The sequence below is a fragment of the Cyanistes caeruleus genome, chromosome 13, assembly GCF_971803275.1.
Source record: "Cyanistes caeruleus chromosome 13, bCyaCae1.hap1.1, whole genome shotgun sequence".
NCBI classification, from domain to species: Eukaryota; Metazoa; Chordata; class Aves; order Passeriformes; family Paridae; genus Cyanistes; species Cyanistes caeruleus.
The window spans coordinates 19643066-19667684 of NC_141713.1; the positions used below are offsets into that span (position 1 = coordinate 19643066).

Sequence of the window (24619 nt, forward strand, 5' to 3'; positions counted from 1 at the left end):
GTGTTGAGGGTGGGAGTGGGGAGGGATAACGGTGCATCCTGTGGAGGGCGAGGGAAGCAGCAGAGCCTCCCCCGTGTTGTGGCTGGACAGAGGTGACCTTGGACGCTGCTCTGGCCACCTGTCCCCGCTCTCGATTAGGCGTTGGCTCTCTGCCTTTCTTCCAGTGGGAGCCGTTTTTAGGCTCTGAGCTCAGCGGGGCTTTATAGCAATCCCACTTTGTGGAATTGCCTAGAAATCCATGGTGGAAGCTCTTACGGGTGTGGTGCTCCTACCACCCCTTACCCGGGGCTGCCTTTGCCCCTTTCCCCCCTCCCCAGCCTCGCGTGTGCTTTTTATCAAAACCGATACTCTTTCTGCGTTAAAAAAGAAAAAGCAACTCGGGCTGACTTCCCTCTTTCCTTTCCCCTTATCCTTGTACCCCGGGTCCCCGCGGCGTCTCCGCGGCTCCCTCCCCCTGTGCCGGGGCTCGTGGCCGGGCTGTGCGGAGCTGTCCCCGCCCGGGGCGGTCCCTGCGGGCCATGATCGCCGTGTCCATCCCGGCCGCCGAGCCCCCGCCGGCTGCGCGCAGCCCCGAGCGGGCGCACACGGTGAGCCTGGGGGCTGTGCGGGGCTCGGGGGCCCCTGCCTGCGGGGAGGGCTGCAGGAGGGTGTCTCCTCCTGCCCCGGGGGCTGGAGGTCGCCGCTTGTCCCCGAGCGGCCCCCGGGAGTGCAGGTCCCTGGCGGGGGGGAGGTGTCCCTGCTCTGGGGTGTCCCAGCTGCCCTAGGATGGAGGTCCCCAGCTCCCCACCGGGGAGTCGCCCTTTGCTCCCGGGGGGGATTTGTCTCCTTCTGCCCCAGGGGTCTTCCACGTGCCTGTCCCTAGGGAGTCCCTGCCGGTGCCAGTCACGGATCCTCTGCCTTTGGGAGGCTCCGGGGTGTGCGGGCTCCTGCCTGCCCCTGTCCCCGCTGCCTGCGGGGCTCGGAGCTTTCCACGCTTCCCCAGGGTTCTCTCCCTGCCCCGCGGCGCTTCCACCCTAACCCGGGGGCTGGAGGGCTCTGCCTGTCCCACCGCCCCCGTGTCCTGCTCGACCGCGACTCCTGCCTTCTGCCCCCGGGCTGGGGGTGGCCCCACCCCGGGCTTGGAGGACCCCGAACCCCCCGGGAGGGTCCCTGACAGACACGGGCGGGTTCTGAGCCAGGGCTTCCAGGCGGGGGAACCCACAGCTGTCGCTGCCTATGGGGACCCATTGCCCTTGAAGGAGGGGATGGGGGACATGGGCAGGGTGAGATTTTGGCCTGCCCAGCCGGAGGGAGCACAGACCCTCTACCTTTGAAAGGGGGAGAGGTCCCTGTTAGTCCCCGTGGTTGGGAGTTCCCTTCCTTCCCCGGGATGCTCTACCTGCTCTGGGACTGGGGACCCTGAAGTGTCCCAGCCTCAAGGGTTGGAGGTCCCCAAGTATCGCTGGGAGGTCCCCAGGGGTCCCTGCCGGGGGCTCCTTCTGCCCTTGACCTCGGGAGGGTGTCGGTCCCGCAGGTTCCTTCTCGCCCCGAGGGTGCCCCTGGCGCCTTGTCCCCAGGGCTTCCCACATCCCGGGGCTGCTTCCTCTTGCCCCAGGGGTTGGAGGCTCTTCCTGCCCGCCCTGGGGTCCTGCTCTGGGGATCCCCCCCGTGTCCGGTAAGGTACCCCCGTGTGTGTCAGGGACTGAGTGTAACTGTGGAACCCTGCTTGTCCCAAGAGGAGCCCAGGGGTCACCCACTGTCCTTGGTATTGGGGGTGTTCCTCTGCCCTGGGAATCCCTCTGACCCTAGAGGGTTACAGGGTCTTTGTCTATACCTGGGTACCCCTGTCTGCCCCAGATGTGTGTCCCATATCTGCCCTGGGGGTGGGATTGTCCCCAAGTTCTCCCCCCTACCCCCACTGTCCCCACATGCCCAGGAATGGCTGTCCCTGCCTGCATCCAGAGGATCCCAGCTGGGGTGAGAGGGAGGGACAGACAGTGACCCTCTACCCCTGGAAGGGGTGGGGAAGGGGCATCATTGGTGAGGGTCTCTCCTCTGTTCCCAGGGGGTCCTTGTCATGTCCCTGTGCACCCAGGATAGGGATATGTCCTTCCCCCAGGAGTGCAGGATCCAAGTGCCCCTGAGGATTCCCTGCCAGAGCGCTCTTTACGTCTGGAATGGGAACACCTGGCCCCAGGGTGTTGGTGGGTCCCTGTCTGTCTCTGGGCATGAGGGTGCCTGCTTGCCCTAGATTCTGGAGGTTGTGGGAGTCTTAATGTGCCCACCAGGGTGTCTGCACATCCTCCAAGTGCTTGGGGGGTTCCCACAGCCCTCACCTCCTCCCACGGATCCTGGCTATCCAGGCAAAGAGGAGGGGAGAGAGGGGCAGATGGGACCACCTGCCCTGAGGAGGAGAGGTCCCCAGCCGTCCTCGTGGATCCCTGTCTGTGTCTGGGAACACAAAGCCCTTGAAGGGAGAGAATGGCTCCCTGGCCCAGGGGGTGGTGGGCAGAGGTCCCAACAGGGTTCCTTTCTGAGGTGGCTCCTCTGCCCTTCTACCTTGGCCTTGGGGGGTCCCCTGTGGCACTGTGGATGGAGGTGCCTTGTCTGTCCTCAGGGGCCCAGCCTTGAATGCAGGGGCTGTCCCTGGCCTGGGGGATCCCCACCAGCCCTGGGGAGTGGGGTGGGGGCACCTTTGGTCTGGGGGTTTCCTCTGGCCATGTGGGGAAAGAAGGGCTTTTCCTGCCTTGCCCAGGAGGGTGGAGATCTATGTGTATCCCTTGGTAGGAGGCCTCACCTGCCTTGGGGAAAGATGGATTGTCTCCCTCTGTCCCGTTGGTTTGAGGTCCCCATGCTGTCCCTGCACACCCCAAGGTGCTGGGGGTCCCTGCCAGCCCCAGGATCCCAACTGTGGCAGGGTTTGGTGGGGGCTGGGATGAACCTTGCTGTGTTCCCCTCGGAAGAATTGTGTCCCCTCTGCTTTTGGGGATCCTTCCTGCTCCCATGGTGCCCCCATTGGCTGTGGGGGTCTCTGCCTGCCCCAGAGAAATGGGGGTGGAATGTCCCAAGTGCCCTCCCCAGGTGTGTGAGTTAGTGGCTCCTGCTGCCTCTGTGAGGCTGATGAGTGTGGTGGGGATGATGAAGATGGTGAAGATGATGAGGGATGGTAAGGGTGATGAAGACAGTGAGAAGGAGGATGGTAAGGCTGGGGCCGATGAGGAGGACACGGTGTCTGTCCCCACCGCAGGTGTTTCGTGTGGAGGTGCTGTGCAATGGTCGGCGGCACACGGTGACCAAACGCTACAGTGAGTTCCAGGCACTGCACAAGCGGGTAAGAGCTCCCAGCTCTGCAGGGAGGAGACATTCCTGGCCTCATCCTCTGGGGCCTGCCCTGATGGCCCTGCACTCTTCCTTTCAGATCAAGAAGACCTGCAAGGTCCCCGACTTCCCCCCACGCCATGTCCCCAACTGGATGCCCAAAGTGCTGGAGCAGCGCCGGCAGGGCCTGGAGCTCTACCTGCAGGTGAGGAGTGTACGGCAGGTTCAGGGTGGGTTTCCAGGGTGGAGGAGCACGTGGTGGTGGGTTTGGGACAGGTTTTTGTGGTGCTGACCCCCCTGGAGCATCGCAGGGTGTGCTGTACCACAACGAGGAGCTGCCCCAGGATGTCCTGGACTTCCTGAAGGTGCGGCGGTGCCAGCAGAACCCCAAGGCCAGCAGCCCCTCGTGAGTAGATGAGTTCTGCCAGCACCAGGGTTATTGTCCCCCTGCCCTGTGTTAGGTACCCCGAGTACACGGGGTTGGGGATGGTGGGGACAGGCTGAGGGCTGATGTCCCCTCTTCCACAGCAGCACCAGGCTCCTGCCCTCGCAGCGCCCCGTTGTTGGCTTCTGCTCGGATCCCTACGTGCAGCCACACGGCACCGGTAAGAAGCAGGGCCATGGAGCAGATCTCCAAAACCTCCAAAAGGCTCTTCTGGGCCCTACAGAGCTGCCTCTCCTTTAATGGGGCCCAGGAGGGAACAAGATATGACAGCACCCCCATTTCCTTGCAGACCTGCTCCCCAACACCATCCTCAGTGGGGTCCTGCAGGGCCTCTACCCACCCCTGAGCTGTGTCCCTGGGCAGGCAGCACCCCGAGCCTCTGGAATGATGAGCTCCCAGACACCCACCCAGCACCCGGGGATGCAGTGGTGAGAAAAGAGTCCTTGAGGTGTAACTCATTCTTCCTTGCTGGGCTGGGGCAGGGAAATAGTGGGAGAATTCAAGAGGATGGGGGAGAAGCCAAAAGGATGTTGGGAACTGCTCTCCCACCACCACACAAAGTGCCTTTGTTGCCAGACCAGGAGCTCTGCCTTCCCCCCTGTTGTTTTGGGCTTGCAGTACAAGCCTTTGGATCCTGAATGGTGCTGGAAAACCTCTCTGCATCCAGGCTTTGGTGCAATAAATCTGGATTTGACTGACTGGCAAAGTGCTGTGCTGTGAAATTCTGCAAAGCAAACTCGGGGCCAACTGCGGCACTGCTCCCAGCTGGGTAAGATGTGGAAGAAGGATGTGGAAGGTTGAGGGGTGCATCTGTGTGAGGGATGCAGAGCGATCTGCACCCCTCTAAAGGCAGGAGAGGAGCTCTTTAAAAAACACATTGGTCACATTTATTGGTGCATGTGCTTCTTACAAAAGTGATGGAAGAGCAGCCTGTGGCCCGTCCCACTGGCTGGGAGGCAGCAGGGAGAGGGGCCAGGCACTGGGACACAGCAGGACCCAGTGGCCCCAGGGCAGGGGAAGCGTGGCAGCCTCAGTCCCACAGCCCCTCACAGCCTGGCAGGGCCTGGTCCCGTCACTCTTTGGCGATGGCAAACGGCTTCTCCACCTCGATGGTGCCACAGTCGACGATGGTGACGTCCTTGAGGGGCTTGTCCCGGCTGTCAGTCTTTGTGCTCTCCACCTTCCGCACCACATCCTGGGTGGAGCAGTGTGAGAGTGTGACACACAGGTAGAGCCAGCTTGGCCAAGCCCTGCCGGCTCCTGTTCTCCCCAGAGCCCGTCCCTCTCCCATCTCTCACCATGCCCTCCAGCACTTTGCCGAATACCACGTGCTTCCCGTCCAGCCACGGCGTCTTCACGGTGGTGATGAAGAACTGGGAGCCGTTGGTGTCCTTGCCGGCGTTGGCCATGCTCACCCAGCCCGGCCCGTAATGCTTCAGTTTGAAGTTCTCGTCAGGGAAACGGTCCCCGTAGATGCTTTTTCCTAAAGGTGGGGACAAAAAAGGCTGCAGTGATCTTGTGGAATGTGTCAGGGTGGAGTGATGGTGGTGGGGGAATGAGCAGTTCCAGAGCAGGGACTAGCACTGATGTCACAGGGATACAAGAGACATGGGTTGCTGCAGGGAGCACCCCAGGAGCTGGGCAGGGGTGTCATGCCAAGGGACCAGAGCAGGAGGCTCCCAGCACCCCAGTTACCCCAGCACTCAGTTCTTCTCTGAGGCCCTGTCTTTGTGAGCTCAGCTTTGAGGCCCATCTTTGTTTGCACCAAGCTCCAGCTCTGTGCTTGTCCCAGGGACAGCCCTGCAGTGGCTGGAATTGCAGCTGCTGTCTCACTCCAGGACAGTGGCTTGGATCTGCCAAGTTACCTCCAGTGCCATCGCCGCGGGTGAAGTCTCCTCCCTGGATCATGAAGTCCTTGATCACACGGTGGAACTTGCTGCCCTTGAAGCCAAATCCTTTCTGGAGGTGCGTAAGGAGAACATGGAGTGAGGCAAAGGCACAGACCAGAGCTCCATGGCCCCAGGGCACCAAGTAGGACCTGAGCAGGTCCAGGTGAGGCCCAGGGTGCCACGGCCCCCTCACCTCTCCAGTGGCCAAGGCCATGAAGTTCTCCACCGTCTTAGGCACTGTCTTGCCAAACAATCCAATGACAACACGGCCCACATCCTCCTCACCGATCCGCAGGTCGAAGAACACCTTGGTGGGGGTGGCAGAGGAAGGTTGGGAGAGGAGAGCCAGACTCACCTTGTTGGGCCAATACAGCCCCCCAAAGTCCAACTCACCAACTCCACCCAGGCTCAAAAGCGCACTGGCTGAGGTTGGTTGGTGCCCCCCTCCCCTGGCAGCCTCACCACTCACCCCAGCTGGATCCCCACCCACCCCAGGCCTTCGGCCCGGCCTTCAGCCCCAGGAGCTGGGCCAAGCTGTCCCCAGGCCTCCTCCCCCCGTTCAGCTGCCCCCGGCCCCCCCGCGCTGGACCCTCCCTTCCTCACGGCCCCCACCCTCCCCGTCCGGGCCCCCTCAATCCCCGACCCCTGCAGCCCATCCAGGGCCCCTCATCCCAACCTCCGCCCTGCCCAGCTCTCCCCCGCCCCATGCGGGCTCCCCCCATGGAGTCTTTCCCAATCCCCCCCCGACCTTGGCGGTGACCTTGGGTCCCTTCTTGCGCTCGTCGGCGCGGGAGGTCGCGGGCAGGAGGAGCAGGAAGGCCGCGCCCAGCGCCGCCGCCGCCACCAGCACCTTCATCCTGCGCCGCTCGCAGCCCGGCCACAGCGCCCGCCGCGCCGCCGGCATCCGGCCACGCCCGCCGCTCACCCCCGCCCGCACCGCGTCTTGGTACCGCCCGCACCGCGCGCCCGCCCGCTCCGCCCGCCTGGGCGCGACCAACAGCGGCCACAGGGGGGGGAAGGCAGCGCCTTCCGGCCGGGCGGGGCGCGGGCGCACGCCACGTTGACCCTCGCTGGGCGACCGTGGAGCTGTCAATCAGGAGCGGATCGCAGCGATGATTGGTCAGTGATGGGGAAGGGGCGGGACCGGGGGTGGCAGTGGCCAATGGGCACGGCCGGAGGGCGGGAGCTGAGCCGGGCCGGGCTTCTTGTTCCGGTGTGTCCCCGCTGTGTCCCTGCTGTGTCTCCGGCAGCAGCAGCCCCTGGGGCAGGGGGACATGGAGCACCAGGAGGCGATGGCCGCTCGGTGGCCGCGGTGGGAGGACGAGCCGAGTCCCCGGCGAGCTGCGGGTCGGTGTCGGGGTGAGGAGACACCACCGAGAGCCGAAGCGCCTTTGAGAGCAGCTGGCACTGCACCCGCTCAGAGCCACCTGCAGCTGAAGCAACACGTTCCCTCGCTTGGAACCCGCTACACAGTGTCATCTCTCGTGTGACATCTTCCCCTAATCCCCAGCCTTACATGTACCATTTTCAGCATGAGCTTTCATTTCCTGTTCCCAAAAATTTGTATGGGGACACGTGCACTCTGACAAGGAGATGAACCTTAAAGGTTCCCTGCCTGACCCTTGGAACCCACATCTCCACCTCTGAGATTTAACTTTTGACACTGACCCAGACCTGATGAAAACCTAATTCCCTACATGTTCAATTAACTCCAGGGCTTACAATCACAGACTGGTTTGGATTCGAAGGGACCTTTCCAAGTCTAACCCCTGCCATGGGCAGTGACACCTTCAGAGATGGTGCTAAGCTCAACACAGGCATCTGCAGCACCACAGACAATGCTATTGCTTCCAGCCTGGCCTCTCCTGGTATTTAAGAGGAATTAGAACTTCTCTCACTCCTTCCTTTTCATCCTTTTTATCTTAACTTACTCCTTTTTATTTCACAGTCTTGCCAGGGGGGCAGGTCCCTTCTGAAGAGCTGCCTTAGGACAAGGCACTCCAGGATGGCTGAAGAGGGAATGTGTGGGCCCAGGGAGAGGTGAAATCGGTGCCACCACACCTCGGCCGAGCTCTGTAGGGCTGAACCGCCCATGCCTGTAAAGCATGAAGTGTTGAGAAGGTCCTGCAAAGTCCCACCCGTGTGTGGTCCCCTCCAAGGGGAGCAGAGGGTGACAAAAGTACCCAGTAGAGCCAAAGGAAGACAAAACACGAGTGCCATGGTCAGGCTAAGGTAATAAATACTTCTATTCATGGAGAACAATGCAGCAGTGCAATGTTTTATTGGAAAAAAAAAAAAAATCATCTCACTTGATACCTCAGAAGACTGCATCGCAACGTTGGTGGGCTGAGAGCGGCGTCAGAGGCACCTGCGCCGGGAGCCCCCGAGCACCCTCCCTGTGCCTGGGCTCTCCTGGCTGCTGACCGCTCCCGGCACGGAGGGGAGAGATTGCCCGGGTTAATGCCCTACATCCTACCACAGCATGGCTGGCTCAGTCTGCCTGCGTCTCCTTGTCACCTCCGAGCTCCCTGGGGACAGCGCTTCCCTCAAGCACAGGACTTGCTGGCAACCTGCTTGCTTTTCTTTTCTCTTTTTTTTAATTTCTTTGTTAAAAAGCCACTCCACATCTTTGCCCTTTTTTTTTGTTTTGTTTTTTTTTTGAAGAGTCCAACGTACGATTATAGTGCAAGAGGGCTTGGTACAAGTGAGCATTACCAGCATGCCGTGGGGGGACAGTCCTCCCCTCCAAACACATCATTGTAGGATTAAAAGAACACCGTAGCTCCGGAGAGAAGCTGTAGTGGGTCACCATGAAACAGCTTTCAAACCAACCCACTTAAAAACAAGGTCAGGAAAGTTTCTAAACGACCAAATACATTCACTTAAAAAAAAAAACCAAAAAAACAAACCCCAAAAAAACAACGAAACAAAAGAAACCAAAAACATTTTGGAACAAAACCTGTTGAGATGGCCCCTTTCCCCCCCCGCCCTCCCTCACCCTGCAAACACTTACATATGCTGCAACTACAAGCTGCTCCTTGAGTGGAGGCAGCGAGGAATGACCAAACACGGCAGGAGATGCAGAAGGAATCGAGTTCTGGTGACAGGCACTTAGTGGGGCTTGGGAGGGCAGCAAACGAAGTGTCTCAGGGCCCAGCTCTGTCTCAGCGGGCTGGGCAGCTCCCCGGGGAGCGCCTGTGCCCCTGGACCCCCCTCCCAAGACGCCAAACCATGGTTTCTTACAGCAGAGAGAGGAATGCCTGTGCCAGAGATGCAGCTTCTGGGAGCCACTGGCAGCGCAGGAGTTTGGAAATAGAAAGGTGAATGTGCCCATGGCTGTGTCCCTGTTGTGGCAGGAGAGGACAGGGCACGCCTGGCATGTGCCCGCGGGAGGTGAGTGCTGCCCTCCCTGCCCTGCTCACACCTGGCTGGAGGAAAGTGCTTTGCCAAGGGGCAGGGAGGTGCAAGTGTGAGCTGAGGGCTCTGCATGGCGCTCACTGGGACAGGGCATGGAGAGAACACAGCAGATAATGGAGGAGAGATGCCCTGCGGGGATCCCTCTCCCAGGAGGGAGGCTTTTCCACTCTGGCACCACACCAGTGTCTGCCTGACTCAGGAATGCATGAGGAGCAAGGCCAGAGCTCGCTGCCCAGGCTGATCTCCTGCCCTCTAAGCCTGCTCTTACCCAGCCAGGGAAACTGAACCTCCTGGCAATGTTGCTGTGTGAATGCCACGCTACACAGATTAGCATTAAATCGAATAAACGATAATGAGACCTAGTCTCTCCCTTTATGCTCTCCAGGATTTTGGGGTAAGCCAGGCCCAAGTTTATGACAAGTGAACCATTCCAGCCTGATCTGATGTCACACACAGAAAGACAAAGTCAAATGAACCTACTTACAACCTTCCCAGAATTGCTCGAGTTCTCCCACAGCCCTGCCACTTCTCCAGTAACCCCTGGCAGCCTCATCTCCCCTCCAGTTTTGGAAATGCCGCAGTTGGACGCAAGATTTCACTGTTTTTCTGGGTGTGCAAAGCACCCCAAGCCCTTTCCTTGCTACTGGTTTGGCTCAAAGTGGTGCAGGAGAACTGTGGCTGCTGTGGGGGTGGGATGGTGCAGGCGAACCTGCCCCTGCCCCATGCTCAAGAGAGGATGTGAAGGCGATTCCAGTCAAACCTACCTGACCATCGGGAGATGGGATCAGTGTTAAGGCATGAAGTATCCTCTCCCCTGCTGGGGATGCTTTGCTCCCAGTAATATCTTCTTGCAGGTTCCCAACCACCCCAAGGAGGGATTTGGGAAAGCTGCCTGGCTACTCACACCGGGAAATGCCCACACTTCAGGAAATGGCTTTCTCTCAATATCTCAGTCCTGATCTACCTCTTAAACCAGCACAAATTTCTCTGGCTTGGCAAAGCCCATGACGCTCCCTCCGGCCCACACTGGGCGTCAGCCCACGTCTCCCAGCCAGCTGGGTCAGGCACGGTGTAGGAAACCATGGAAAGGACATTCACTGGCAGCTAGGAAGGGTGATTGGAAATTCAAGTATGCTTTCCTCAGCGCGCGGCCCAAGGTGGGCGTCAGGAGCCCCAGACTGGCACGAGGGTTGTGGACATCCCCACTCCAGGGCATTTCCGTGCACCCCACCATCCTCCCCACTGCGTGTCTGCCTGCGCTGGCGTGGCTACGCAGAGATCCACAGATACAATGTGCATCTGTAAATGCTAAAAATAATAAAAAGTGCAACGACGTCAGCTTCTTTAAAACAATCCACACTGCTCTGTTACTGTCAGAGGAGGGAGGTGTCAAGGGAGCCTGAAAAAAACCCCTAACTGGAACAGTAGATTGCAAATTTCTCACAGCTTGCACATTACAGTGTAACTGTTCCCAAGGAGCCACAGAGAGAACCTGTCTCTTCCTGCTGCAGCAGTCAGGCCCTTCTCCTAGCAACTCTCCTGCCTGCCCCACATCCTCCTGCCCTCTCCACAGCCGATCGAGCCTATGGAATTTCTCCACTTAATTAAGGAGGGAGGAGGACAGAGGAGCAGAGTGCAGGGGAGGGAGGGGAGGAAAGTGAGCAGGAACTAAGCACAGTCCTCAGGTTTGCGTCAACGATGCCTTTGCCGTAAACAACGGGAAGGAGGGTCAGCCAGCCAGCCCCCCTCCCAGGGTGACCAAGACCTGAGCCAGCCACAGTCCTGGTCCCAAAAGGAGCTTCAGGCTTGGAGTGAATGAGGGAGACCATTCAGCAGATCCACCCCAGAGTGGTGTTTTGGAACGTTTTCTTCTCTTTTTGGTTTAAAATGTCACTTGGGTTTTTGTTTTTTGTTTTGTTTTGTTTTGTTTTTTTTTGTTTTCATTTTTCTCTCTTCCTCCTATGCCTCCTCCTCCTCCCTCCTAAAGAGAAGTCCCTTCCAGTGAGACAGGGCAGGAGCTGCAGGCGTGGTGGTTCCTGCAAGGCCCAGGAGGCACTGGTCACTTGTGACGCTGAGCCGTCTTCTTCCGTTTCCTCTTAAAGAAGCAGCAGCACCTGGGGCACAAAGGATGAGGAGGGACAGTCAGCCCCGTGCCCGGCAGCCTGCCGCGTCCCCCCAATGTCCCCATGATGTCCCTGCCCTCCCGCATGCAACAGCATCCCTGCCCGCCCGGCCTGGGCCCCAGCACGCTGCCGGGACGGGGGGCAGCTGCTGCTGGATGGATGACACCACCAGCCCGGACTGGGAGACCGGCCACGGCCAGCTGGGGTGTCCCACTGCCAGGCCCCGGAGTGCCGGCCAGGCTTCTCCCTCCCAGCCGGGCTTCTCCCTCCCAGGCTCTGCTGGAACACAAGGAGCCAGCTGGGAAAGTGGTAAAACAGGGACCCAGGTGCTCCACTCCCTCTGTCCCACCCCAGAGGAAGTGGACTGGGACTGTGAGCTCTGGCTGCTTTTCCCAGCCATGAGGCACACGGTTTTCACCACTGTTCACTAAAAAAAACAAGTTCCAAAAAGACCTCGGCTCAGGGACCAGGTTTCTTTAGTGAACCTTTCGCGATAACCAGAGCTGCCGTCCTGGATCCATCACTCAGTGCCGGGATGCAGAACCCTGCTTCTTCCCCCATCTGATGGGAGGGTGGTGCTCAGGATTAGGGGAAGCAAGAAGGATGGAGAGTGGAGGCTGAGGTGGGGAGAGGAACGCCCAATGCAGCTGAACTGTGAGGAGTGGTGGGTTCCCTGTGGGATACGCTGGGGGTAGTCATCCAGATCCTATACTCCTCCTGGCTTCCTACAGAATTCCTTGGGTTTGAACATGTATCTACCTTTCTACCCTGAACCCATTGCCAGGAATGCTCTGCACATCTGTGCGAGTTCTCCCAAGCTACATGTCCTTCTCCATCTGCTGGGACAGCTATCCCCAGAGAAGCCTGGGTGATGCTGGAAGACTGCTCTTTCAGGCTAGTGGAAGGGATGCCTGGATAAGCAACCAGAGTAGACCACTGAGTCTTAGAAGATCCTGAGTTGGAAGAGACCCATGAGGATCATCGAGTCCAACTCCTGGCTCTGCACAGGACAGCCCCAAGATTCCAACCATGTGCCTGAGAGTGCTGTTCAAGTGCTCCCTGAGCTCTGGCAGGCAAACATGAGGATGCAAAGACCGTTCTTTCCTACAACCATCTGTTGTAGGCTAAAAACATTCCAAACCATCTTCTCCAAACTATTTCTCACTGTCTCCTTCATGGAATGTCAGCTTTACACCCCTGTCCTCTCAGAGCTGGAGGAACTCTCACCCAGGTGCTTGTCCCTGGGGTGCACAAGCCTCACTCTGGGGTGCAAAAGCAATGGGTGAGCACAAACCTGCTGTGAACTGAGCCTGCCAGCACAGATCGACTGCCTGGGAGAACAAACAACTCTCCCTGTGACATGGAGAGTTCCCACAACCCCCCAAGAGGAGGGACCCCGCCCACTGCACGGACTGATGTCCATGACTTGTCTCTAGGCTCCTGAACAGGCCCAGTTTGGCGGTGGGACAAGGAGAAATGCAAAGCCTTTGTCCTTGCAGGTGAAGTGACACCTCCATTACTGCCCACCCACCCTGAGGTGTTTGTCACCCACCTCCGCACCCCTGTCCCAGGCTGGAACCCCCACCCTAGGACTGCTCTGGCATTCTGTTGTCCCAGGCCATCTGCCTCCATCTCCTGCTTTAGCCTATTGCAGTACTGCTCTCCCACATCAGCCACCTTCCTTCATGGCTTGTGCGATGGCGAGTAAGGGGGACGTCACAGGGAGAGGATGGAGGATGCATGAGTGATGGTGTTGCATGCAGTAGGTAAGGGAAGAAGGGGCTGAGCAGCACTTGACTTGTTGGGCACCGAACAAGGGGAGCTGACTGACTTCTGGTTGGTTTTCCTTGTGACTGTCTTTTTACGCTGTTACTCAGAGGTTCAGGGAAGGGTTCAGGAAAGGAAGCCCTGGGAAGGGTTCAGACAGGCAGAGGCAAAACACCAAAATAAAAGAATAAGGCAGGCTGACAATTACAGAACGTGATCTCTCTGCATGCAGATGATGCCCAAGAGAACAGCCCCAGACTACGACATACAGAGAAGCCAGAGATGCCAGAGGTACTGGAGGCGATGCCTATGGAGAGCAGGGCAGAGTCAGTCTCCCATCCAACAAGGACATTCCTCACCACACACGGGCTTGGTCTCTTTGCTCTGTGGCAATTTCCACCCATCAGCCCACCCTGGAACCTACAAATTCATCTGAGTGTCTGCTTGGTCCTTCACTTACTGGATACATGATTTCCCCCGGGGGCATCTCCTGGGACAACCTGAGACTGGGACACTACAGCTGCAGCTTCAAAACCCTGATAAAGCCCCAAACTGTGCTTGGACCAGTGCTAACCCCAACCTTTCCACCCCTTCTTTCCTGGAGAAGCCCATTCACTTGCACCTCAGCTGGCTGGAAAGGAGCTACCTCCTACCCTCTCTGAGTAGGGGCTCTGTCACTAATGAGGACTCCCTGGCCTTGTCCTTCCATCCTCTCTGGCCTGTGCTTCTCCAAGAGGAGACTTTCCAAGGAAGCAGCTGGCCCCTCTCCTCCACACTCAGTGCAGGGTTACCCTTTGTAACCGTCTGCGTGAGGAATTCCTGCAAGAGGCTCAGCCGGCCTAAGCCCAACTCTGCCCAACTCCATCAGGCATCATCTGCTCACGGACGTAAACGTTTGGGGGAGATGGAAAGCCAAATAGGAAAGGATTAAAATCTGATTTTGCATCCATCCGTTCAGAGATCAGCCAAATCCCTCAGCCTAGTGTGGCCGGTCAAACACAGCCCATGCCCTCCCCAATATTGCAAATGGTCCTAAAATCAAAACAGCTCTGGGTTGGCATTGACTTTGTGCTTTTTTAGCGTTTGGTGGGTTTGGTTTTGCCAACCCCAGTCTAGTCTGGTCCGCTCCCCCTTGTATGTGGACTGGAGAGAGGGACTCACCACAAGTTGAGCATTTTCAGGCAGCTACAGAGAGTATAGAGAAAAAACACAGAAAGGAAGAAAGAGCGATTAGTTCACAGAGGTGGGATGGAAGCGAGTCACTGCAGCCATGCAAACATGCAGTGCAGAGCGGCAGACACACACCAGGCCTGCCCGCTGCCCGCCCCAGCACTCACACCACTCTGCCCTTGCCACCTCTTCCATGGGCGCAAGGCCTCTGACAAACACCCATTCTCCATGGAGGCACCAGGCCCCTCAGTTCTTATCTGGGGCTGCCATCAGAAGGGGACTCAGGGCCACCATCAGCTCTTGTCCCCTGCAGAAGGGTCTGATGATGGATCTACACCTGGGACCTGCCCTCCAGCGACACCCACTGCCGGAATCCGGAGCTTTTCTCCAGCACACTCCAAGCAGAAGCATTGGCACGGCTCTGCCTGCGGAGTGCCAGGGAAAGCCCATCCCACTACTGCACATCATCTCAAAACACAGAGCCCAGCTCCAGCTCCTGCCAGCCCTCTCTGGCACCCTTTTCTGCAGAGCAGAATCCCAAAGTCTCTTGCCCTTGTGTACCTGAGGGGAAATTGTGATCAGAGATGTAAGGAAAGACAAAGCCCTCCCTGTGGCAAGCAGAATGAAGCAATCTATGCTTGGGAATTACAAGAGACCCCAAACCTGTCAGTGCAAAGCAGCTTATGCTCTGCTTCCCAACACCTCCAAAACCAATCCGGGAGTACACAAACAAGGGCTGGAGAGGAACAGGACAACTCCATGTGCTGTGTGATAGGGCCTGGGTGGCACAGCTCCTTCCCACTGGCTTGATGTTTCCCCTGTACACAGAGTGGGGGCTGGACCTGGCCTCAGTGCACAAACATGGACTGGAGAAGTTCCTGGTTCTTCCTTGCACTGGGTTGTCAGAACTGTTGAGGATGACAATCTGCCCCATCCTAGGAGCCACATGCCTGGGGAGACTCCCTTCAGAGCCCATGATGCCAAACTGGTGGTCTCTGCCGGCCACACAACCTGTATCTAAGAGGAATGTTGCCCATTCTCGAAGTTGCTCCTCAAGATCTCCCCCATCCTCCCAGCTTGATGAGGAGCCTGCACCAAATCTGAGGCTTCTTGGGCTGGAAGGAGAAGGTGTGTCTGTGGCTGCTGGGATCAAGGCCAGGCCAGCTACCAGTGAGCAAGATCCCACACACGTGCTTCCTGAGGGACTGGGGAATCCCCGAAGGACTGGGGAATAGAGAGCAGAAGACCTTGAGGACAACCAACACAGATGACACATACCTAGGGACCTTTTCCATCCATATACCCTTCCTTGCCACTTTTCCTCTTCATACAGAAGTGGCCACACAGGTTGAAGCAAACAGTGGGGGACAAGTGGCACCAGTATCACCCAGTCAAGAAATAAGCAGGCAGCTGGGCCATGCCTCAGCACCAACCAGTTCAAAGGCAGCCCTGGGCCTATTGGCCCCTCACTCAGGGAGTGACAGAACTCTCTGGTGACCCGGCAGTGACAGGCCCTGGTTTAGCTCAGAGGCAGTGAGAAGGTGCAAAATGTGACATGATGGTGCTGGATGCAGGACAGGAGCCAAAATGGTCAAAGCAGCAACTCTGACAGCAGTTCTCACATCTGACCACAGCTACAGTAGAGGTCAGCTTAGAGGGAGAACTTTCTCCTCCACAAGCTGCTTCTGGTTCCTCTCTCTCAGCTTCTCAGGGCTGGACCAAGAGAACCCCCAGGGAGAACTATCCATCCCTGCAAGAGTTACTTCCAGACTGTTCTGGATACCTGGCACCCACCTCTCACAGCCAGAAATGAAGTGACAGCTCTCCGACCAATGATCTCTTTGCTGAGCTGTGCTCAAGCTACTCCTACACTCTCAGCGTGAGAGCACAGTGTGTTCTCCCTCTGCAATGGGGGATGCTCACCGGGATTCCTGAGATCAGCTCCTGGTATTTTGGTATCTGTGCTACTAAAATGTCTATCTGGCAATACATGCTCTGAGTAAGAGTTATGTTCTCCAGGCATGACAAGTGTCAAAGAGAAGCAGCAGCAGCAGCACTGAAGGCACCATGCACAAAAGCAGCAATATGCAAGGAAAAGGGCATGGGACACGAGCATTGAGGACTTTGCCACAGAAAAATGTCCCCACTCACTTCCCAGGAGAAGGATAATGACCAACCAGTGGAAAGCCTGCTGTAAAGCAAACGTACTTAGCTTCCTCCACCACCTCCACCTCCGCCTGCGCTGTGATGGGTGCGTTGGAGTGTGCTCCTGTTGGGTCGTCCACATTCAGCTCCCCGTTGGTTGAGCTCACCACCTACAACACAAAGGAACATCCCGTTGGTGAGGCTCCCTGGCAAGGGCTGTTGAGGGAATGGGAAATCTGATAAATAATTGTTTGCTCCTGTCTCTTTGCACCCTCTCAGGAGGCTGCTGAGTTTCATGGGTGCCTTGGAGTCTCCAGGCTGGAGCAGCCAAAGCAGAGCAGCAGGCCTGTGTGTGTGCTCCCCAACTCACTGCCCTAGAGCACCTCCAAGAGAGGGTAGAGGGTACTTTATAGACCAGACTTACTAATGCCACTCCTTTCTGTCTTCAGTTTAACAAATTTGGGTTCAAAACAGTTTAAAATATTTTTTTGAACAATAAAAGCCATAGTGTTGGCCATCACAGCTTGGGTCCTTCCCAAACCATGGCTTGAGCATGACGAATGGGACAGGACCAGTGAAATTGCTCTCCTGACCACTACATTGCTGCAGTTTGAGAAGATTTCAGGGGGTTTAACACAAAGGCTGCACACAGCAGAAGGAAGAGGTACCTGCACTGATCCTCCATGTCGATCTGCAGCCAAATGAGATGTCAAGTACGAGGTATTTGTCTGCCGGCTTGGCTGGATCTCCCACTCTCCTCGGCGATCCGATGATGCCTGCTCAGGAGTTCAGGAGCATGAAAGAAACAGAAGAGGGCAAAAGGTGAATGAGGAGAAGAAATGAAGGTGTACTGGTTAGTGGGTTAGTTTTTTTGCAGAAAGCAGGGCATTTAAACTTTTATCTGGGCTAAAATTCCCCTTTACCAAGTGCACCTCATTATTTACTGCCATGGTGGCTGCAGTGATCCACTGTGGGAGTGGATTTCATCTCCTCTAGCTGCTGAGTGAAGGGAAAGATCTATTCTGGAAATAATTTCTTTACAACAGTTTCACATCCATGGATTTCAGTACAGCCACAATTACACTGACAGTATTTAATTATGTCTGTCAGGCCACACACACCAGAGCACTTGGCACAGCAGCAAGGTGGGATTCACAAGCTCAACCTCCCTCAAATACATCTCTTTAAATGGAAATTTGCAACATAAACCAAAGCCAAACATTTAATTTCACCCAAAGACAGTTCCACACACTGATTCACCTGTGCAGTGCAGAAGGAAACATCCACACCTGCTTGACTGGAGAGAATGGTGGGGGCTTTTTGGGTTTCTGCAGAAAAGTGGATAAGAAGCTCTGGCTAACAACTTTCCTCTTTGCCCCCAACAGATGAACACATCAGGTGATTTAAATTATTAGAATTTCATTTGTTTTCTTAGAAGATCACTTTGCACTTGCACATGAAGCTCTGGTGGGGCACTGTTGAGGGTTAGGGTTTTTCCTTTTGTTTCTTTCTCTCATGGAAAGAAACATCTGTTGCTAAGAAACAATACCTACTGATACTTAAAAATATGTGGCTGGGAGCATGAGGGGGAAGGGTGCAGCTGGCTATTCTCTTACCTGTGGGCTTTTCTCTTGGGAAGGGCAGAGTTACCAGGAGATTTTAGGCTGGGGAGGAACGGGGCTGGGTGCAGCTCCTAGCTCCCTCTCACTGTCTGCATTGGGGGGAGAAGGTCGAGCTGTTGCTTTCTGTGGGGAGAGCTCACTGCACTGCTGGAGCCCAGCCCTGTACTGCTCCTTCCTTACTGTGGGTGAGCCTCTGCTTGTCAGAGCAGCCCTAGCACTGGGATCTTATTAGTGCCTTACCTCACTAGCAAGGACCCTCACCATCTACTCGGGTGCCTCAGGGGAAAAAACCCGAGCCCTCCAAGGGAGCCTCTTGTGGCCGTGCTTGGGAGCCCGACTTTTACTACTCTGGGATGTGCTCATCCCATCGCCCGTCCAAGGTTCCTGCTGCAGCCCTGACCCTCCATGGAGCTGCCCGCCATTGCCATGTGAGGGAGCGGCAGCGGCCGAGCTGCGCCACAGCGCCCCCTGCTGGCCCGGGGGACACCGCACCTGCCCTGCCCGGCCGGGAGCCAGCAGCGCCCCTGGTGGCCGCGCCTGGAACTGCACCAAGGGGGAGTGCCCACGGCTGGGCGCTCTGGGACTGCTTCCGGTTCTGTTCGGTTCTATTTGGCTGGGAGAGGCGAGACTGCTTCTGGTTCTGTTCAGTGTTCTGTTTGGTGTTCTGTTCTGGTTCTGGTACTGTTCAGTGTTCTGTTTGGTGTTCTGTTCTGGTTCTGTTCTGCTTGGTGTTCTGTTCTGTTCTGGTTCTGTTCAGTGTCCTGTTCTGTTTGGTGCTCTATTCTGTTCAGTGTTCCGTTCTGCTGGGAGAGCCAGGACTGTTTCTGGTTCTGTTCAGTGCTCTGTTCTGCTCTGTTTGGTGTTCTGTTCTGTTCTGGTTCTGTTCTATTCTGCGGGAGAGGCCGGACTGGTTCCGGTTCTGTTGGGTGTTGCTGCCGGGGTTGGTTGTCTGTCTTGTAACACATATAAATACTAATAAAAAACTACTGTTCCTTTCCCTGTATCTTTGCCTGAAGGCCCCATAATTTCAAAATTATAATGATTTAGAGGGAAGGGGGGTCATATTTTTTCCATTCCAAGGGAGGTTCACCTTCTTTGGCAGACACCTTTCAAACCAAGACAGTCACCCAGCTTGGATGCCAACGTATCCAGTGCTCACCTAAGAGCCAGGAGGATCTCAGCACATCTGAACCCAATTGACCAGTGGGAAGAACGCTTCCCAAGACTGGGAAGCATGGGACAAACAGATCTGTGTTGGCCTCAGGCCTCAGCTGAATGAGACACCATGGATCTGGCCAGGAAACAAGATACTCCAGCGAATAAACCCAGGTTGTGAGCAGTGGAAGTGCACCCAGAGAAACCTCCAGAAACCTTAGAATAAACTTCAACAATCACTAGTAAACTGCCACTCAACTAAAGCAGGAGCACATGCAAAAAATAGGAGAATTAAGAGAAGCCTCCATAAAACATCCATTATTGTTCCTTTTGCTCTGTCTGCCTCACAGAGTGACCCATGGGGCTGCACTTCCAAGCAAGCACCAAAACCAAGTGCCATTTCCCTAGAGGTGGTTTTGTCATAGGGTCACAGATCAGGGTGGGTTGGAAGGGACCTTAAGATCATCTCATTTATCAAATATTCTCATTACACATTCTTTCCATCAGCCTGAGATGCTGCTCACACCTCTTGTCCTTGGTGACATTCAAAGAAGAATCATCTCCCTTGGAATATTTTTTAATGGCTGTAATTCACAAGATTAGGAACAACTGGAAAATTTAAATGCAAGTTTTATGAGCTAGTGGAAAGCACATATTGAGTGCTATTCTTTCACAATATCAGGGACTAGTCCAGGCAATGAAGCTACATCAGTGTTGGGAGCTCCTGCCTGGGAACCTGGAACCAACTTCCAGGAAAGGCTCCAGTAGCCACAAGAGCCAGATTTGTCCCTTTTAGCTCTACAGCCAAGTACATGACAAACTCAGTCTGAAGTTGGCTTGAGCTGAGCCCAACACAACCTAAGGAGTGGCACCAAGGAAGTGATGCCATGAAATTCAGAATAGAACAGAACAGAACAGAATATTACATTGTGAGCTGGAAGGGACCCACAAGGACCATCAGTCCAAGTCCTGGCCTCGCCAGCAATCCCACCCTGTGTCGGAGAGCATTGTCTGAACACTCCTGGAGCTCTGGCAGCCTCGAGCCGTGACTATTCCTTGTGGAGCCTGCTCAGTGCCCAACTACCCTCTAGGGGAAGAACCTGTTCCTGATATCCAACCAAAATGTTCCCCAATACAGCTTGGGAGCATCAAGTTCCCATTAACACTCATCACCCTGCTACCAGCTTCCAAATCACATAGCAAGACTAAAGACAGAGGGGGAAGAGCTCACTCATCTTTGATTAAAATCTTTCACTTTCCAGAGGAAAAAGCTACAAAGAGGAGATTCCACATTAGCTCTTTACTAGGAGTCAAATATTGGTAGAGAGAATCTGCAGTTATTACACCCCCAAGAACAAAAATTAGGCCATTAAATCTGGAGACCCAAGCCCAGGCCTCCAATTCACTTCTCAAGACATTTTTTATTTTTGCCTTTTTCCTTTAGAGAAATGCTTTGCTCAACATTTTAAAGGAACATCCCTCAGAAGAGAGTTGTTTGTGTTATGGTGAGAAGAACCTGATTTCCCCCATGTTATATTAAATAATTCATCATCCTAAGTAATGTTTCAGTGAAAATATGACAAAAGCTGCTGTGCAATCCGGAACTGGACTATCTGTGCAGCTCAGAAGAACAAGGCCTGCAGGCTGCCTGTGTATTTTGGGATTTCGTTGGGCCTTTGTGAACTAAAATGCCTGAAAATGAAGCCAGGTGTCACTGTGCTGTCAGGGAAACACAATGCTTCATACACAACATGAAGGTCTGTGGTCAAGGTGGACAATAGGAAACTGGCTGAACAATCCCCCCAAAACCAGGGGGTCACTGCATCCATCAGGGAATTTATTAAAGTAGATGACTGCATCAGAGCTCACACACCAGCCCACACTAATCTCTGTGCACACGTGCTGCAAACAACCCAGCTTCCTCCAGCAACCCTGCCCAAGGAGGGGGCATCTGGACTGTAGCTGATGGGATGAATCCTACCCTCTGTTAGCTCTGTGACCATTCAGAGCCCAGGAAGGCTGAGCCCAGACAGCCCATGCTCGGTTCTGTACCCACAAACCCTAGCTTGAGGAACTGAGCAGAACATGGAGGTTGGGGCAGCAGAACAAGCCCAGAACCACTCCCAGGGAATAAGAGCAGCAACAGCTCCAGCTGGGAGATGCAGCTGGAGATCTACTGAAAGCCTGACAATTCTGCTAACACAGAAAACCCAAACTCTCGACACCAACAAAGCAGTACAACAAGGAAGGAAATAATGGGAAATTCAATTTCCCTATGGCAGTTCATCCAGACTGTGATGCCTTCCTGAGGGTTCTGCCCTGCCTGTCCTTTGTGCCCTGCAACACTCACACTGTGAACTGGACATTCTGAGAAGGACACGTGGCTGTTCTTGGGACACACATCCCTGTCACAGCTGCATGCTCTGTGGGCAGAGGGCACCTGGGAACAGGCTGCCATCAGCACAGCACAGCTCTCAGCCTGCTCCATGGTCCATGTGCTATGGGTAAAAGCACCTCAAAAATTGTGGTAGTCAGGGAGTCTAACCAGGCTGGTGATCAACCTTAACCTGTTTACCCGCAAACTACAGAAAAACAACCCCATTCCAAATGGGACTCTGGCTGGCTCATGATACTGAGGAATTCCACTGGCTGATACCTTATTTCAAAAACCTGTTGCTTTGACAAAATTTTCCCCAAATCACCATCTCTAAATAATGCAGGAATTATCTTTGCTATGACCAAGAATCCGCCCGCCCGAGCCATATAATGCCATGTGGCTTCTGCTTCTCCAGTGCCAGAGGAACTGGGAGAGGAGCCAAGCAATGCACCTGATTGCGAAGGGCCTGTTGTGATGGTCGATCCCGGTGGATGTGGCTGTCTCTTGTCACTGCAGATGTCCCAGAATCTACATGGACAGATCCCACAGGAGTAGGCTGGAAAATAAGGTGTTGGTTAGGGCAAAGATCCTGACATGCACAAACCCAGCTTTGTCAAGCCAGTAGGAAGCAGAAAAACATCAAACCACTGCCTGAAAGAGCCAAGGAGAACTACAGACAGGGCTATAAAATCTCTATGATTTACAGACATGAAATTTGATGGTGGACACGAGCACCAAATGTCTTGTATAAAAATTAATTAAGAATATACAGTTAGGTGCCTGTCTCAATGTCGGATCACATCTAGTGTGTCTCACACAGAATTATTACAACTGAAAATATACAGACTTGTTTTCCTCATCCCATTGGTCTCACCACTTGTAAAAATCACGCTTGCATAGAAACAGGACGTGTTAAAATTAAAGCTTCATCTGCTCTCTTCTCGCCAAAGTCATAATCCCTGCTCCCAACATCGAGATCTCCATGGCAACCACTGTGGTTGTCAGCAATAGAACACTTGTCTTACAAGGTGCTCTTTATCAACTGCCTTTGTAATTAAAGGAAAATGAAGGAAAATCTTGATTCACAAAGGGAATGATTTCTTAGGAACTCTGTTGAGCACAGTAAGTATTGGGAATGCTAAATATAGTTGGGACAGTAAAGCACCAGCAGTGGTACCAAGTTTAGCACTGATGGCATTTGATCTGACAGTGACAGTTCATTTACAGATGTCATCACTGGTCTTTGGGGTGGGTCGTGAACAGAATAACCCAAAATAAAGTGTGTTAGATTCTTCTACCATATTTACCCATGACACATCCTTTGGCCAAGGTCTTCCTGTGTTTAACTAGGTTTTGATAATAAAAAGTGATGCAATGAGATCAGGGTCATGGTCCACATGGAGTCATGGAACTGCTAAATGGAACTTGGTTTCTGCCACTTTTCCTTGCCATGTACTGTACAGAGCTGGTTCAGCCTCTGAGTGTCCACCAAGATATTCTGAGTTCAGGAGGGCAAGTTTACATTACATATTTGTGAGAAATTCCTCCCTGTGAGGGTGGTGAGGCTCTGGCAAGGTTGCACAGAGAAGCTGTGGCTGCCTCACCCCTGGAAGGTGTCCAAGGCCAGGCTGGATGGGGCTTGGAGCATCCTGGGTTAGTGGAAGGTGTCCCTGCCCATGGCAGGGGGTTGGAACAAAGTAGGCTTTATGATCCCTTCCAACCCAAACCATTCTGGGATTCTACTGTTCATTGAACATCCATCAGGACCCTGCCTCGCTCTCCTGTACCTTTTAGATGGGAACATGACCATTATAAGGGGTTTCTGTGATTCTCCTGCTTTAAAATGGATTTTAGACACTGGTCACCAATCCTGTGCTAGACTAGAGGGAATTCAGTCTCATCATGTTCATTGTTACAAATAGGAAAATGAGGCTTAAATATCCAGAGAGGTGGGATGGGGCCTCTGTCCATTAGGAAAACTTTGAGGCACTGCAAGAACCCCCTGAACACATCAGGACATCTCATTGTGTTGAGCACTGAAAGGTTTGATCCTAAACTCACTGGCATTAATTTAGATTATTGGGAACAAAAAGGCAATGGTGGGGAAGCAGCACCTGGAAGGAAAGGCATGGGATTTTGCAGGAACAACTCACAATTGGCCTGCCAACCCAGTCGTAGGCATAGTCAAAGGTGTAGCCTTTCTTTTCAAACAGCTCCGTGAAGATGGTCCGTAGGTAATCGTAGTCTGGTCTCTCAAAGAAGTCTAACCGCCGGACATAGCGGAGGTACGTGGCCATCTCCTCTGTTGGAAAAGGGGAAAAAGCAGCAGCTTTTATCCTCAATCTTCCCAATGAGTTGATAGAAACCAATGTCTGGGCTGCCAGCGCTATCTCAGGCTGTTCTCCTACAAGTCATGGTTTTTAGTAACAGTCCTCAACAAAAAAATTCAAACACTTCTTGAACAAAGATGGAAATCCCACCTCTGCTCAAATCTGACTTTCACACCTCGATTTAGTTTATACATTTGTATAAAAATAAGCAGTTAGAAATAAACTCACTGAACCTGACAGCAGACTGCTCACAGGCATTTAGAATGCTGTTGCTCAGAGAAGCTGTGGCTGCCCCATCCCTGAAAGTGTCCGAGGCCAGGCTGGACAGGGGCTTGGAGCATCCTGGAATAGTGGAAGGTGTCCCATCATTACATTGGCAGCACCTGAATATTCAAAACTAAACTAGAGGGGGAGGCTCTAAGGTCAATTTACCTGAAGAGGGTTAATTTACAGGCCAGGGTTTGGTGTTAATTAATTGCTTTCCTGCATCTGGGTTGCACTTGGCATGCACAGATTATTGAGCCGAAGGAACTCATGTCCAGGCTTGCTGCTCCTCATGCTGGGAAAGAGCTGTGTGGCACAACAGCTCCTAGAGGAATGGGATTAATTGTGGGTGCTCTCCCTGGTGTCAGGACTTCAGAACCCCTCCACAAAACCTCCCAAGTCCACTCTGTGGCCAGGGGACCCTGGGGAAGGTGCTAACTCTGTACCCTGCTCTCCCGCCTCCAAGGTCTGTTTAACTGGAGATCAGGTGTTGGGCTTGGCTAGAAGCACACATTAGTAACACTCTCCTTAAAACTGCTCCCAGAAGGTGGAATTCATGGACAGACACACCATCTCATCTTCAAAGCTGGCCACCTACACCTGCAACACCTGTAAAAC

The 24619-nt window shown here is 54.5% G+C and overlaps 3 protein-coding genes across 9 annotated transcripts in view; 1 reads left to right on the top strand and 2 right to left on the bottom strand.

Annotated features, from left to right (window-relative positions):
• The first annotated feature begins 112 nt into the window (after positions 1-112).
• SNX22 (sorting nexin 22) lies at positions 113-4448 on the top strand. 4 transcript variants are annotated; one of them, XM_086848878.1, is made up of 6 exons: positions 113-587; positions 3227-3310; positions 3398-3502; positions 3609-3703; positions 3826-3902; positions 4032-4448. In XM_086848878.1, exons 1-6 carry the CDS (start codon positions 519-521, stop codon positions 4172-4174), a joined length of 573 nt encoding a protein of 190 aa, XP_086705004.1. In that variant the 5' UTR covers positions 113-518; the 3' UTR covers positions 4175-4448. The 4 variants fall into 4 exon arrangements, with proteins under 4 accessions (XP_086705004.1, XP_086705005.1, XP_086705007.1 ...); XM_086848879.1 differs by having other exon boundaries at positions 487-587; positions 3829-3902; XM_086848880.1 differs by lacking the exon at positions 113-587 and adding an exon at positions 2045-2183.
• A 158-nt stretch (positions 4449-4606) lies between these two features.
• On the bottom strand, positions 4607-6559 carry PPIB (peptidylprolyl isomerase B). The gene is made up of 5 exons (XM_086848876.1): positions 6380-6559; positions 5825-5938; positions 5608-5701; positions 5041-5225; positions 4607-4937 (listed from the first exon to the last, which is right to left on the bottom strand). Exons 1-5 carry the CDS (start codon positions 6533-6535, stop codon positions 4815-4817), a joined length of 672 nt encoding a protein of 223 aa, XP_086705002.1. The 5' UTR covers positions 6536-6559; the 3' UTR covers positions 4607-4814.
• Positions 6560-7883: 1324 nt separating this feature from the next.
• CSNK1G1 (casein kinase 1 gamma 1) overlaps positions 7884-24619 on the bottom strand; it is a 95859-nt gene continuing 79123 nt past the window's right edge. Inside the window, exons 10-16 of one of the 4 annotated variants that reach the window (XM_086848872.1) lie at positions 23966-24079; positions 23561-23709; positions 21859-21963; positions 16922-17029; positions 16317-16423; positions 14100-14123; positions 7884-11162 (exon numbers count right to left, since the gene is read on the bottom strand). In XM_086848872.1, the coding sequence (XP_086704998.1) occupies positions 11108-11162; positions 14100-14123; positions 16317-16423; positions 16922-17029; positions 21859-21963; positions 23561-23709; positions 23966-24079 (662 nt within the window). In that variant the 3' untranslated portion in view covers positions 7884-11107. The remainder of the gene's footprint in view (positions 11163-14099; positions 14124-16316; positions 16424-16921; positions 17030-21858; positions 21964-23560; positions 23710-23965; positions 24080-24619) is intronic. The other 3 variants (XM_086848874.1, XM_086848873.1, XM_086848875.1) reach the window with 3 other exon arrangements.

Bases quoted from the DNA above. Each gene is read 5' to 3' on its own strand.
- SNX22 (XM_086848878.1), top strand. From the start codon at position 519: ATGATCGCCGTGTCCATCCCGGCCGCCGAGCCCCCGCCGGCTGCGCGC. The intron at 588-3,226 runs GTGAGCCTGGGG...TCCCCACCGCAG, and splicing joins GCCCCGAGCGGGCGCACACG to GTGTTTCGTGTGGAGGTGCT. The intron at 3,903-4,031 runs GTAAGAAGCAGG...ATTTCCTTGCAG, and splicing joins CGTGCAGCCACACGGCACCG to ACCTGCTCCCCAACACCATC.
- PPIB (XM_086848876.1), bottom strand. From the start codon at position 6,535: ATGCCGGCGGCGCGGCGGGCGCTGTGGCCGGGCTGCGAGCGGCGCAGG. The intron at 5,702-5,824 runs GTGAGGGGGCCG...ACGCACCTCCAG, and splicing joins TGGCCTTGGCCACTGGAGAG to AAAGGATTTGGCTTCAAGGG. The intron at 5,226-5,607 runs GTAACTTGGCAG...CCCCACCTTTAG, and splicing joins CCGCGGCGATGGCACTGGAG to GAAAAAGCATCTACGGGGAC.